The following is a 13,915-nucleotide window of genomic DNA, read 5'->3' on the forward strand; positions in this document are numbered from 1 at the left end:
ATATAAGCTCAATTAAAATCACTACATGTATAAAATTTATAAGTCTACATTCTATTAGTGTGAACCATAATTCATAGTTGATTGTTGCACTAACAGCGGACTAAATTCAACATACTCATCTATTAATATCTCACTACATTCAAATTTTAATATCATAATAACTTTACATTTAATATATTATGTAAAATGAATTATTTTAACAATAATTTTCGAACTCATTGTATAAGTAAATGTGTAATTATATATAAGTACGATAATTTAATTTATATTCACATTTTGTTATCTACTTATTTAATAAATTTTGTTGTTCTTAAAAAATATTGTAGTGGATGATGTTCTCCTCTTTGCATACTATTTAAATTATTTTTTTAACATATAAATAACGGGAACAATTTATTTAAAATTCATTAATTTCTTATATTTTTATTTATTAAAATAAAATTATAATTTTTTATGTAAGTTTTTAACAATATAACAAAATAAATTACTCGGGCAAGAGAAAATGAAATTCGATTGGTTGTTTCTTTGAGCAAGTTACTCCCATGAATTTCAATATAACTATGAAACTAATACCAAAATAAATTTTTTTTAAAAAGTTAAATATTAAATGTTAGGGAGGAAAATAAAAAAAAAATGAGTGAGAAATCAGGGGCCAAATTGAAATTAGGCTCAAAATTTCCTGTAAAACTCTAACCCACTCGTTTTTGCTAGAATGCCCCTGATTAAAGTTAAATTTCACAAACGCCTGTTTAAGCACCATTTTTACGCGCGTCACTCTTTACCGTCTCCCTTCTCCTCATCTCCTCCCTGGGCTCTCTCAAATCAGGTAAGCAGATCTCTCCCTTTCTCTGTCTTTTATTCGTTTTTTTTCATAAACAAAATCGAAATCAAGATGAACGGAGGTCGATCTATGCGCGGATCGGCATCCATTCAAACTTAAATGGAGGAGTAGTTGCCTCCCCTAATTTTTAAGCGCAGCTACTGCTGAGCAGCTCCCTCTAGTTCGCTTTTGCTTTGAGGGGAACTGCTTTCTGGAAGCTCCCTTGAAATTTGAAGGGACCTGTGTTAATTGGTGTTGTTTGTGTACCGTTTTTTGGCGAATGGTCTTATGTGTTTCAATTATCTGTGTTTATTTGTATTTTGATTAGGTAAGTTAGTAGGTAATATTTCGATTATGTAAATATGTACTTATGATCATCTCTGTATGCAGCATGATTAATAGTTATAAGAAATTGCCAAAGAGCTGGAACACTCTGATTGGTAATGAAAATTTCGAGTATGGTCATGCTGATAAAGTTACATTTGGGCAATTTTTGCTTTCTTAACAAGCAACTAGTATTAGAAAATTGGATCTTACAACCATGGCCAAAACTTGCAAATTGCACTGATAGAGATTCACGTTGCAATCACAGTAAATTTACAAAGATTGTGCTAGGACAAGATGATGATTTATGGGACCCTTTTATGATGAGTAATCTCTCCGAACGTGAGCTATAACTCTGAAAATTTTACTTTAGCTTGCTTCTTTTTTATATAGTTTATTTCTTCTAATTTATTGCAGTGAAGATTGTGGAAGAGCATCGGCTCCAATTGGTGAAAAGGATTAGTGTTCGAATAAAAGATGGTAAACTAATTCAGTTTTTGTTTAATTTTTTTCTCTTTTTTTATGTTTAAATTATTTCAGAAACCTGTTTTTTAATCCAATATGATGACATCTGATTAGGGCTTGCTAGGAAATGCTTATGTGGTAAGATTTAAAAAACAAATGAATAAGTATAGATTGCTTAGTGAAAGTTGCTGGGAAAGGCCATGACCTTGGTCAACTCCTGGTTGAAGTACTGGTTGCTGCATGCTAGAGTCACTACTACACCAGAAAAAAAAAATGGATGACCCATAATACTTTCTTTTGCCCTTAAAAAAAAAAAAAGTCTCCTTGTGCTTTGCAGAAGATAAATTAGTATATAAGTTATACTGCTCCAGTTATTAGTCACTGGGTTTCTGGATTGCTTTTAATAACTTGCAGTAGACTTTTGTTCCTTTTCTTTCTTCTTGTCCTCTAGTTAGCAGCTTCTCTATGAATTTACTTGTCAAAATCTTTTTTGAAAGATTGCAAGAATACTGTTTTCCTTCACTAGTTATCAGTTTCTCAGGTTCAAATGAATCATGGATTTTCTCTAACGAATTTTTCATGGTTTACTTAGCCTCTCAAGGAAAAAAAAAAAAAAATCTCTTCACGATTAAAGAGACATCTTTGTTGGGTGATAGATTAAGTTGATGTGGTGTGTGTATAGAAACTCCCTTCTTTACCCTGTACATGTTATACACTTCCAAAATTAAGGTTTGGAAAGATCTCCTGTGATTTATGGTGTTACTATTGGGTATTAGTTTAAAAAACCTGATTAGTGGTTAACTAACCTTATTTGCCTGGCAATGCCAATGAATGCTTGATGAAGCCATACAGCTATGTGAAGAGGCTGAAAGCATGTCTTTGTAAAGTTTCAACAGAGAATTATTAGTTTGAATAGCCAAGGCATCCATAGACTTTTAGGTTTCCTTGGTTTTAGGTATTAAATCATAGTCAAATCTTTTTTTTGTTCTTAAATAATTACAATAAAACCTTCTCATGTACTTATGCTACTGCAAAACTATTACATAACCTTTAATGAAAAATTAGATATCTCAGTTCTAGATGATGGGATCTACTTTACTTCTGCACTAATTGCTAGTTTCGTTGGACTTAGATTATGTCATGAGTCTTATGACAGATTCCGTTGCTCTTACTATCAATAGACAAGAGTTACCTTCGGATGCCTTCATCATGTGATGAGTTTTTATCTTGCATCATTGTAGCACAGTAATGCAACGAACCTCATAGTAAAAATGACTCAGGCCTTTTATGTTGTTTTCCCTCATTTTCTTCCCCTTATTTTGTGCTTCCCATGTTTCAGATTCACTTTGTGCTTCTTATAAGTCGCCAGGGAAAAGTGAGACTAACAAAATGGTATTCACCCTATTCTCAAAAAGAGCGATCAAAGGTATGATCCACCAATCCATATCACTTGGAACTAGGCATTTTAAATTGCAATATCTTGCTAAAACTGCATCCAACAGATCATGCTCTTATGAGATTGTTTAAGTCGTCGGTGTGATTATAAAATGTTGATTCTTTACATGGCTTGCATGTATTGTGAAGATTATTCGAGAACTAAGTGGGGTTATTCTTACTCGAGGGCCAAAACTTTGTAATTTTGTGGAATGGAGAGGATACAAAGTTGTTTATAAAAGGTAATATTGGGATAACTATGTTCAATGTTGTGGTACAACTGTCCTGGAATATTTTTGTCCATTTTAATGGTGATAAACTGAATTGGTTCATCATATGGATCATACAGATATGCTAGTCTGTACTTCTGCATGTGCATAGATCAGGACGACAACGAACTGGAGATCCTTGAGATAATTCATCATTTTGTTGAGATTCTTGATCGCTATTTCGGCAGTGTGAGTAAACTTGAATTATGAATGATTGTCAGTAGGTATGTTGATTCATGATTATGTAAGCTGTTTTGTAGTAACCATCGTCGATCATTTTGTTTTGTGTTCCAGGTCTGTGAATTAGACTTGATTTTTAACTTTCACAAGGTATGTATACTATCTTGAAAGCCATCTGAAGGATAAATTTCATTTATGCTAATTTTGATTGATGATTGCTGCTTATGATATGAACGCCATTTTCTTATGAATCATAAATTTCGTGCATGTGACAAGATTTTGCCATTTCTAATTGATTGTCGCTGTTAAACTAAGGCCTATTATATATTGGATGAGATCTTGATTGCCGGTGAGCTTCAAGAGTCAAGTAAGAAAACTGTTGCACGGCTAATAGCTGCACAGGTAAATTTTCTTCCTGTTCCTTGTTTGATCACTTGTTATCTTTTAAATGTTACCAACCAAATAACATTACCTTGTGTAGGATTCCTTGGTGGAGACTGCAAAAGAGCAAGCCAGTTCCATTAGTAATATAATTACACAGGCCACAAAATAGCCAAACTGTAAGCATAGGTTTCCTGTTGTAATTCACTTTAAACTGCAATCTGTTTCGACTTTCCTCCCTCAGAATCCACCTGAAGAGCTGAATATAAGCAGATTTGAATTGTTGGATTATATAGTCGATTGATCGTCTGGTTTCTTTACAGTTTTAACCCATGTATAAATTTGTACTTCTCAAGGGGACACCTTAAATTTTTTGGAAAAATTTTTCTATTACTCGGATAGGATGTAATATTCGTGAGACTTAGGGATCTCATCCCTTGAGCAGTTTCAGTTTCACTATATGAATTGATTTGGTTCTTGAATTTATCTTGTGAAAATCACATGGCATGAGCTCTCCCGTTCTTCCACTAAGCAAATGAGAACAAAATATTTATTTTGTTCAATTTAATAACTTACATTTTCAATTATATTTAACTATCTACTTGACTATTATATTACTATTGTTAATCCTACTATTAAACATAACGTATTACATAGAAAAACATGTAACATGTCATATAGTTTGAAAAATGATTTAGGTGAGTTGAAGTAAATTATTAATTTTAAATAAATATAGAATAATTTATTTTTTATATTAATTTTACTTAATTTGATGAGGTGATATGCAATGTATTATTTATTTTTCTTTTATGTCACTTAAAAAAATTACTAGCATTAACTTCATAGATGAGGAAGCTTTTTTTTTTTAATTAAATTAAATCAAACTAAAAATAATAATTATTTCATTAAAATTTTATTAATTTCAAGATTCATTTAGAAAATTTGACTAAGTGCAAACTGAGATAATATTTTGGTGTAGAAGTCACATCAATATATGTAATTTTAAAATTTTAAAATAAACAATATACAAAGTAAACTACATGAAGGAAGAACATATTAAAATTTTAATGCAAGATATATTTGAAGTAGGTGAACATTGTCATAATTCTCGCACAGTGCATGATTCCTATTGATGTTCTTATACATTTTTTATTTGGGACTCTTTGAAAAAATCAACAAATTAGTTCAACGTTAATTTATAAAAGAAAAAAAATAAAGTTCATATTCAATTTTTTTTAAGATTATTGTTTTGATTTTTTTTCATAATTTTTATAATTTCAACATAAAAAATTTATATTTGATCAAAATATTTTAAAAAAATTACTACTGATGCATAAAATATAATTTCAGAATACACTAACTACCAAACCAAATACATTATAACATGATAAAAAATAAAGAAAATAGTTTAGTATATTAACAATACCCCAATTTATATTTTTACTAATCTATATATATATATGTACATCTATATTTATATATATATATATATGGGAATACCTGCTACAGGAGTCTCTTGTAAGACTTAAAATAAGTTTCTATAACTGCACTAAACCATCTTTCCACTTACAATATTTTTTTCTAGAAAAAAGGGTTATTTTAAAAGTTAAACAAGCAACTTCAACCTCCAACTATATAAGATTTTGAATTAAACGAACCAAAAATAATGACTAAAATGAGTTTGAAGATGCTCCAAACTCCTAAAGAACAAAATATATATATATATATATATGCAGGGTTCAACTAACCCATAATTCAATGTGAACTAATCGTTTATAAAGTGATAATTTTAGTATATACTTACACCCACCTCATCACTTTATGGCAATTCACATATCCACCTGTTCATCAACTGCTATCTTATTATTCTCTTCACAAATTTTATAATTTGCTTCTAATCATAATATAATTATACCACATCTTTTGTACTCATGCATATACCTTTACTTTCAAGTTTAGCATGGAATCCCACTAGAAGATAGATACCACTAACTATGCCCATATACATACACATGTATATATATATATATATGACTTTTTCAATAAGTCATTGAACAATCTGGACAGTATACATGGAATTGGAATGAAAATAGATTAAAACTTTAAAATGATTGATTTATTCTAAAGAAGAATATATTTATCATCATTTTTTTAAAAAATAAAATATATGTGAGTGAATAAATGGCTGAATATGTTAAATAAATAAACATTCTAAATCAATATAGCAATTTTTTTTTAAAAAAAAAATAGGGAGACCTTGTTTGGTTTTACCAAATATATAAATTTCTTTTATGATAAACTCTTTGTTCATTCAAAAACAAGATTGACTAAGAACCACCCATTTCAAGAAACAGAGCTAAAACAGACAGTAATTCTTGCAAATACATATACATATATATATATATATATATATATTTATAAGTATGATGGGTAAAGCATTTTATAAATACTAAATAATGGGTAATATATATTTTCTTAATTTGAAATGTCGATTATATTATATATATATATATATTATAATTGAAGCTTTTTTTTTTTTGGATTTATAGTAGTTTGTTGGAATAGCATTTTCAGTTCTCATGAAAGCTGAAAGCTGATAGTTGTTGCTCGAGGAAAAGAAACAGCTAATAGACACAAGCATAAGACTAGAACATGGGGTTTATAATTAGCACACATAAATAAACACTTGGTGGAAATTTTTTCAAGTGTCATTTTTAATGTTATTAATAAGTTTAATTATAGTATAGGATTTCATTATATAAAATTTGAATGGTTAACTTATATGATCGTGCATGAAAATAATTTGGGAATAAATGTTATTCATGCGTACATACATACACATATATATATATATTAAGCCTTGGTTTCACATCTCTGGCATGGGTTCCACTGAATTAGACATACATTTTCTGTACATAAATACATATATATACAATACTGAAAAACACACCTGGCACGACAGCATGATGCATTTGGCAAATTGTTTTGTTGTGTCACTATTTTTTATCAACCATGTCCACTATAATTATTATTGTTACATACCATATTATTATTATTATTATTTATATTGTGGGTTCAAAATCTAGGAATATTCAAATTAATGGATTAGTTCAAGATTGGATTGATGCTTAAAAATAAAATTTTAAAGGTGACTTTTTTTTTATTAAATTTAAAATTTTAATTTTAATGTACAAATTTTTTTTTTCAGAAATTTGAAAAATAATAAATTGCAATCATCACATTAATGAATTGTCATAAAAAAAATAAAATTTGTTAGTTGGAGAGGTTTAACTTTTGTCCATCAAAAGCAATTTCTCATTATAATTAGTCTACCAACATGAAATGATAAGGGTCATATATATGACACATGCTCATGTGTGAGATTAATTCCCATATCATTATTAATTAGGGTTAGTAATTTTCTTAAAATCTATGGTAACTCGTGCTTTAATCATCTTAAAAGCACTTGTGGATTTTGAAACGATACAATAAACTCCTTTCGTATACTTAAAATTCAATTATGTAACTTCGTTCTTTTTTTTTTAATTTTAATAAATAAATGTGTTATTAAATTAACTTTCGTACGTCAAAATTAAATGTATTTTCGAATAGTTTTTTTTTTTCATATCATATATAATTCATTCAACTTTCATGTTGAATTTTTTTTTGTTGGTACTTAAATTATATGTAATATAAATTAAAATACAACATATGATAAATTTTGAATAAAAATAACTTTCTAATTTCAAGTCAATTTCATATCAAGTTCAAATTTAATCCCTCAATATAAATTGACAATTGTGAAAAATTGAAAATGTAATTAAATAATTTAATTGCATATTAAATGTATAGTTATGATTAACTAATATATATCACATAAATAAAATATAAATGTTGAAATTAGAGAGAGTAGAACTAATCTTAGTGGTTTCTTGACCTCTAACTTTTGATATTATGTAAAGCAATTAACTGGGTGCATCATAATTATTTAAAAATTTAATTTTAAAAACAAGTTATTTTATACTTACATTTACTCCGGTAATTACCATATAACCCTTTTTTTTAAGAAAGAACAGAATTCTACATTGATGCATATGGTATTATTGGTTAGTTGGAGAATGATTGCACAGAAAAAAAAAAAAAAAAAAAAAGCAATTATTTCTTCTTTTTCTTCAATTTATGTCCATTCGTTTGACATTTATCCAACATCTTCAAGGTGCTTCACCCTTTTTCCTAATGGAATTTCCCTCTGATGGATCAAAATTTTCTGAAAAAAGTGCAAAGGCCCAATTATGAGTTGTTCAACATCACTCCAATCTATTCAACACTTCTCTCACATAAATATAAACAGAGATTGATAAGAAACAAGTGGGGTTGCTGCTATTCAATCATAATTCTGAAATCCGTATGGATAAATATACTCTATATATATATATATATAATTGTCATATTTACAGAGTTGCCAAAAGTGGTGGGTGGGTTAGGATTTTCTTCGACCACCTAACTCACTGAGTCACAGATCACTGGTTTCTTTTTTTTTCTTGGTGAGGGTTTAAGAACTTTCTATGGAGATTGAATCGTGGGGTGAAACAGAAAAGGATGTATCACATTCATATTCGAGATCCTCAAAACCCCAGAATTCTTCTTGCTCGTCTTCTTCCTCCGGCATCTTCCACTTCTCTTCATCTATTTCCTCCTCTTGCAGTACCTCTAAAATCTGTAATCAAGAAAGTAAACATGAAAAGTATACTCAAGAAAAAAATTTTGGTGTGTGATTCATTGCATCATTCAGATAATGAACCTAACAGCCTGAATAAGTATATATAGAAACAATGTAGAAAAAAGGGTTATATGTATTAATTATATAAACAGTTGACCTCCACCACTTTGAAATGTCAAAAGCAGTAGAACTGTTGATGCAGCATTTTGCTTTTGTGTGATTCATAACGAGAAAACTAGTCCGATTCAGTAACTAGTTTTTTCTCAATGCTTCTTAGGTAAACATATATATCAGCACACATGTAGGCTGATTCAATTCAAAAACAAAAAGGTCAGATTTTTAAGTTCTCGGTATAAGATCTATGTAGAGTTGGAGCCAAACCCGAATGAATATTATTAGTTTTCGAGCATCGAGACTAAGTTGCTTCTGAATATTCCCCATACTTGAACATTTAGTATTTTATTACCAGAATGCTAATTAAAAAAAATTCTATTGGTATTAGCTAATTTATTACCAAATTAATTCAATGTAATAAGAAGTCAAAATTGGACCCACTCTCACCATGATTTTGCTAATTATCATGCTATAATTTTCTCATCACATGATAGATGCATAGTTTAATTTTCTGTTAAGCAAAAGATAATTAGGTTAGGTAGGATGGAACATCTTATGGCTAATGAAATTAAATAAAGAAAAAGCATAAACACTTCAACAACTCCTTTAAAAAGACTGAATCTAGGTTATTTCAGTGCTTCATTCCTCACCCTAATAAAGATTTACAGAAGGTTAATATTACAGAGAAAATCTGAGAAGCTGACACCTGATATATATATATATATATAATATGGAAGTTATTTATTGAGCCACTGGGTGATTTATATATAAATAAAAAGTATTGGTGGATTAGATTAGACTCTATTAATAAAATAGTCATTAATCTGGTCAGCTAGAATGCAACTTAATATTCTACACATGAACACGATACACTAAGATGATGTATCAAGAAGTTTTCTAAGGGAACAGACATGGTCCTCACTGTAGTTTCACAAAAGAATAAATGGCGTTCTCTTTAAGCCTCTGCTTTGTAGGGGCAAGAAGCCATGGACCACTTCTATAATATATATATATATATATATGTAACATATACATATTCAAAAAATAATAGTGTGTATGTATCCAGCAATATCTTGAAGCTATTTATATTGTTGCTATCCCTCTAATTTGTAATTAATTGTTTTTTTGACCTTAGAAAACCTATAGAGTTATCGGATATATAGGAGTACTATGTAAATGGTATTCTTGCAAAAGACAAAAACTAGACAGCAAAGCAGTAAGCTACCTCGCTCATGGTAGGGCGCCATGTTGAAGATGCCCGGATGCAAAGAGAGGCTGCAAAGCCAAGTCTACTAAGCTGAGTTACATCATAGGCCCCCTGCAGCCTTGGATCTACCAGTTTCTCAATTTCTCCTTGTTTTAATATTGGTTTAGCCTGCAATTAATTTAAATCTCACTAAAGACCAACATGTAGTACATACATAGAAATATAATATATATGTATTATATATATATAATATTATTGAGATTGTCATTACCCAGCTATGTAAGCTTTGGTGAGACCCATCTACTGGTTTCCTGCCTGAAATGATTTCAAGCAAGAAGACTCCGAAGGCGAAAACATCTGTTTTCTCATCCACAACTCCATGCAAATAATACTCAGGAGCTAAATGCCTATACCATTTGTCAAAAAGAAACCTCTTTTCAGTCAAATTTCTTGAGATGCCCGTGAATAAAATAGTGGTAGATTGAAGAAACATATGAATTATAGGGTACCCAAATGTCCCTTCGATTGGGGCAATTGAATGATGAGACCATTGAGATGGAAGCCATTTTGCCAACCCAAAATCAGAAATCTGCCAAATTGAAATCACCACTTTCATCATTTTGATCAGAGGAAACCAAAACAGACACTGACCCAGAAGGTTATTATACTGTAATTACCTGGGGCTCAAAATCTGCAGTCAAGAGAATATTTGAAGACTTAATGTCACGGTGAATTATCCTTCTCTGACAGCCTTTGTGCAAGTAATGGAGTCCTCTTGCAGTTCCAACTGCAATTTTGTGCCTTATTTTCCAGTCCATTGGCGGCAAATTCATATCTGCAACAACAAAATTTTCAATCAAGAAAACACAAGGCATTGAGGAATTCCAACAAACAGCCAAAACCCAGAAATTTAATCAAGAAAATATCGGTAAAAAACAAGAAAAGATTCATTCTTGGAGGGTTGTTTAGTCTGCAGGATACCGTGTAGAAGGGAAGCAACAGAGCCTCTGGAAAAGAAATGGAAGATGAGATAAAGCCCATTATCAATACAACAACCTAAAAGTGACAACACATTTGGGTGGCTCACATGGCCGATAGTCCCAATCTCTGTCAAAAAGTCCTTCACTTTCCTCTCGTCATTCGACCCTTTCGTTAACCTCTTCACAGCAATCGTCTCTCCGTCCAGTAAAACTCCTCTGTACACCTCTGCATACCCTCCTCTCCCGGCCAAATTATCTGTCACCCACAAACAAAACCGTCACAGACCCATAAAAACTCACATAGGTATATGCATACCCAGATATATCTTTAGAAAACCTGAGCTAAAACCGTCGGTGGCCTCAGAGATTTCTTCAAAAGAGAAGCATCGCCATGTGGGCTTCTGACGATGCTCTGTTTCTCGAACAACTCGGAAGCCGCCATTGTTGTATTCCTCTTCTCCTTCTTCTTCGTCAGTGGAGGAGGTGGTGCCATGTGGACTGGTAGCATCTAGATCGATACTGCGCCGTTTCAGTGAGAAGAGGCGTTTCAAGCTGTTGGTCCTGATGTACTTCATTTGAACAGTAAAAAAGTTTCTTTCTATGGCGACCACTCTGTGTCATGCAGAAGGACGCTGATGGTAGAGATAAACAGAGCCAACTGCCAGAGAGAGAGAGAGAGAGAGAGAGAGAGGGCTCTTTCTCTGTCTGTCGCATTTAATTGCGTGCGCTTCCCTCCTTTGTTTGTTTAAGGTGGCCAGACATGGATTCAAGAGTTGTTTATTAATAATAAAAAAGTGATAACTCTTTTTTAAGCTAACTTATATGATTAAGAATGTAATTAATTGTTAAGTAAATTACAAAAAAATCTTGGTATGGTATAATATTTGTTTTAAAGTTATGAAATTGTATTTGTAAATAATGATTCTGAAAGATAAAAGGAGATTGAATGGATTATAATTTGAGAAATGTAATAAGAGATTTAGTATTTTTCAGGGGTTAAATTTGAACTCCTAATGTCTTATCAAAAGTTTGGATGCTTAACCTTCATAATTAGTTTTTAATAATCAGAGAATTTGATTACTAATTGAATAGTTAAGTAAAATCAAGCTGGTTCTAGATTCACGTGATGAAATAGTTTTTACGTAATTCAAAGTTAGTTAATTACTGTTTTAATCTTATAATTAAATTTTGTAATTAATCAAGCAAAATCATTAATTTGTTTCTTTCGTCCGCCTATAAAATGATTCAGATAAAAGATTTAGCCACCGATTATCTTATTAGAAATAAAAAATATTTTTTAAAAAAAAAAATTTAAAAATAACTTAATTAAAATGTTTATGATAGTTTAAATATTTAATATAAAACCTATATATATATAATACTGAAAAAGTTGACATGACGGTTTTTTATTTTTTAAAATAAAAAATATATATATAAGTAATATCAAAAATTTAATATATTATAATAAAAATAAACTTCTAAAATTAATATAATAATTATTCATTTGAATTTTCAAAATATAAAACTAAAACCTAGTTTTTAATTGATAAAAAATCATGTACTCCAAAATTTTTTAAGTATAAAATAATTTTAATAATATATATAATAGTTATTTATTTTAAAATTTTTGCATCTAAAAATATAATTTAATTTTATTTACCTCTAATTTATACATCATATGTAAAGTCTTGAACTTAAAATGAAATAAAGTTATGAATTAAATGTGGAAGCAAAACAATAAAGTTTAGGGTTTATATTTCTTACACAATTATTTAGAACGCCTAATAGAACTACGAGAATGTCCATTTTAAATGGATAAACGAAAATCAAATAAATAAACAAAATGAAATATACTGAGCATTCTAGAACGACATTCTCTAACTTTTGAAGGGAGTCTGGGTGGTGAACTATTCACAACTCTCTTGTTGATCGGAATCTTGGTTTTAGTTCTCTTGATCTGAAATAGTTAATAAAAGGGCGATGTACACTATCCCAGTAAGAATATCACACTACTCACCGATACAGAAACTGAAAGTTGGTAAAAATCATAAAAACAACCAATGGAGCTCTTGATTTAAGTAAATCCATTTATCATAAGAAAAATCGTTTATTGCATATATTTACCGTTGTGAAATTTTTAAAATCGATCTATAAAGACAATAACTCAAATAACATTTCAACCTCATATTCAAGTGAACAAGAACAATAATTTTTCATTTTTATTTGCCTATTGTTATCCCTAGGAACCCATAGGAATGTCTCACTACGCGTGAACTCATATCCAACACTTTCGACAAACTGGCTGTCCTCATACCCCGTTCGGTATAAGCGTCAAAAATACCATCCCTCAATACCCCGTCCGGTATGAGGGTGAATCGGGTCGCCCCATACCCAGTCTGGTATAAGGCAATATTTACGGTAGGGTTCCCAATATATTTGGTCCGTCTACCATCTCTCAGGATATCCAGTAATGTTATCGTTCATTAACCAAATAATTTTTTGTTTGCATATTAATTACCAATTTCATAAATCAACTGTAAATCACGCAAGACAAGCAATATATATATCAAGGAAGTACAATTGAATCATTTAACTATTCCAATATATCATCATGTATTTAAAACTGTAAATTTAAAAATCAGTTAAACAGGATAATAAATAAATAACTAACCGATTTCTGATTCCATTGGTAACTTGTAATTATTTTTAAAGTTTTTCAAATTACACAAAATATCGTATTACCGATTATTAAGCTTTAATTTCATAATAGGGAATAAAGTGAGAAATTCTTACATGAATTGATGTCCGAAATATTGAACTTTCTATTGCGCCTACTAACAGCCCCTAGATTTTCTGAATTTTCTTGTGGAGATTAAAACACGCTTCACGTACCTAAAAATACCCCCAAAAACTCAAAATCGGTGTTAAAACCTTTCCCAGTCAATTTTGAAATTCTGGCACAGCGGCACCGCCATGCTCCCACGATAACACCGCCACCCACAGTGGTGGTTTGCCTTGGCT

The 13,915-nt window shown here is 30.3% G+C and overlaps 2 protein-coding genes across 3 annotated transcripts; one reads left to right on the forward strand and one right to left on the reverse strand.

Moving 5' to 3' along the window:
- Positions 1-687: 687 nt before the first annotated feature.
- Positions 688-4,355, forward strand: LOC110821054 (AP-1 complex subunit sigma-2). 2 transcript variants are annotated; one of them, XM_022050755.2, is made up of 8 exons: positions 688-826; positions 1,562-1,624; positions 2,949-3,035; positions 3,194-3,285; positions 3,393-3,501; positions 3,607-3,642; positions 3,808-3,894; positions 3,974-4,355. In XM_022050755.2, exons 2-8 carry the CDS (start codon positions 1,622-1,624, stop codon positions 4,043-4,045), a joined length of 486 nt encoding a protein of 161 aa, XP_021906447.1. In that variant the 5' UTR covers positions 688-826; positions 1,562-1,621; the 3' UTR covers positions 4,046-4,355. The 2 variants fall into 2 exon arrangements, with proteins under 2 accessions (XP_021906447.1, XP_088064162.1); XM_088208036.1 differs by lacking the exon at positions 688-826 and adding an exon at positions 1,407-1,471.
- Positions 4,356-8,281: 3,926 nt separating this feature from the next.
- On the reverse strand, positions 8,282-11,622 carry LOC110821035 (Protein kinase superfamily protein). The gene is made up of 7 exons (XM_022050735.2): positions 11,232-11,622; positions 10,896-11,150; positions 10,592-10,749; positions 10,424-10,503; positions 10,186-10,321; positions 9,933-10,082; positions 8,282-8,590 (listed from the first exon to the last, which is right to left on the reverse strand). Exons 1-7 carry the CDS (start codon positions 11,467-11,469, stop codon positions 8,426-8,428), a joined length of 1,182 nt encoding a protein of 393 aa, XP_021906427.1. The 5' UTR covers positions 11,470-11,622; the 3' UTR covers positions 8,282-8,425.
- Positions 11,623-13,915: the final 2,293 nt, after the last annotated feature.

Source organism: Carica papaya, chromosome 7 (assembly GCF_054855325.1).
Source record: "Carica papaya isolate Zhongbai chromosome 7, ASM5485532v1, whole genome shotgun sequence".
Classification (NCBI taxonomy): Eukaryota; Viridiplantae; Streptophyta; class Magnoliopsida; order Brassicales; family Caricaceae; genus Carica; species Carica papaya.

Bases quoted from the DNA above. Each gene is read 5' to 3' on its own strand.
- LOC110821054 (XM_022050755.2), top strand. The intron at 3,286-3,392 runs GTAATATTGGGA...TGGATCATACAG, and splicing joins TACAAAGTTGTTTATAAAAG to ATATGCTAGTCTGTACTTCT. The intron at 3,502-3,606 runs GTGAGTAAACTT...TTTGTGTTCCAG, and splicing joins TTGATCGCTATTTCGGCAGT to GTCTGTGAATTAGACTTGAT.
- LOC110821035 (XM_022050735.2), bottom strand. From the start codon at position 11,469: ATGAAGTACATCAGGACCAACAGCTTGAAACGCCTCTTCTCACTGAAA. The intron at 10,750-10,895 runs GTATCCTGCAGA...TTGTTGTTGCAG, and splicing joins TGTTGCTTCCCTTCTACACG to ATATGAATTTGCCGCCAATG. The intron at 8,591-9,932 runs GTAGCTTACTGC...TCTTGATTACAG, and splicing joins GGCGCCCTACCATGAGCGAG to ATTTTAGAGGTACTGCAAGA.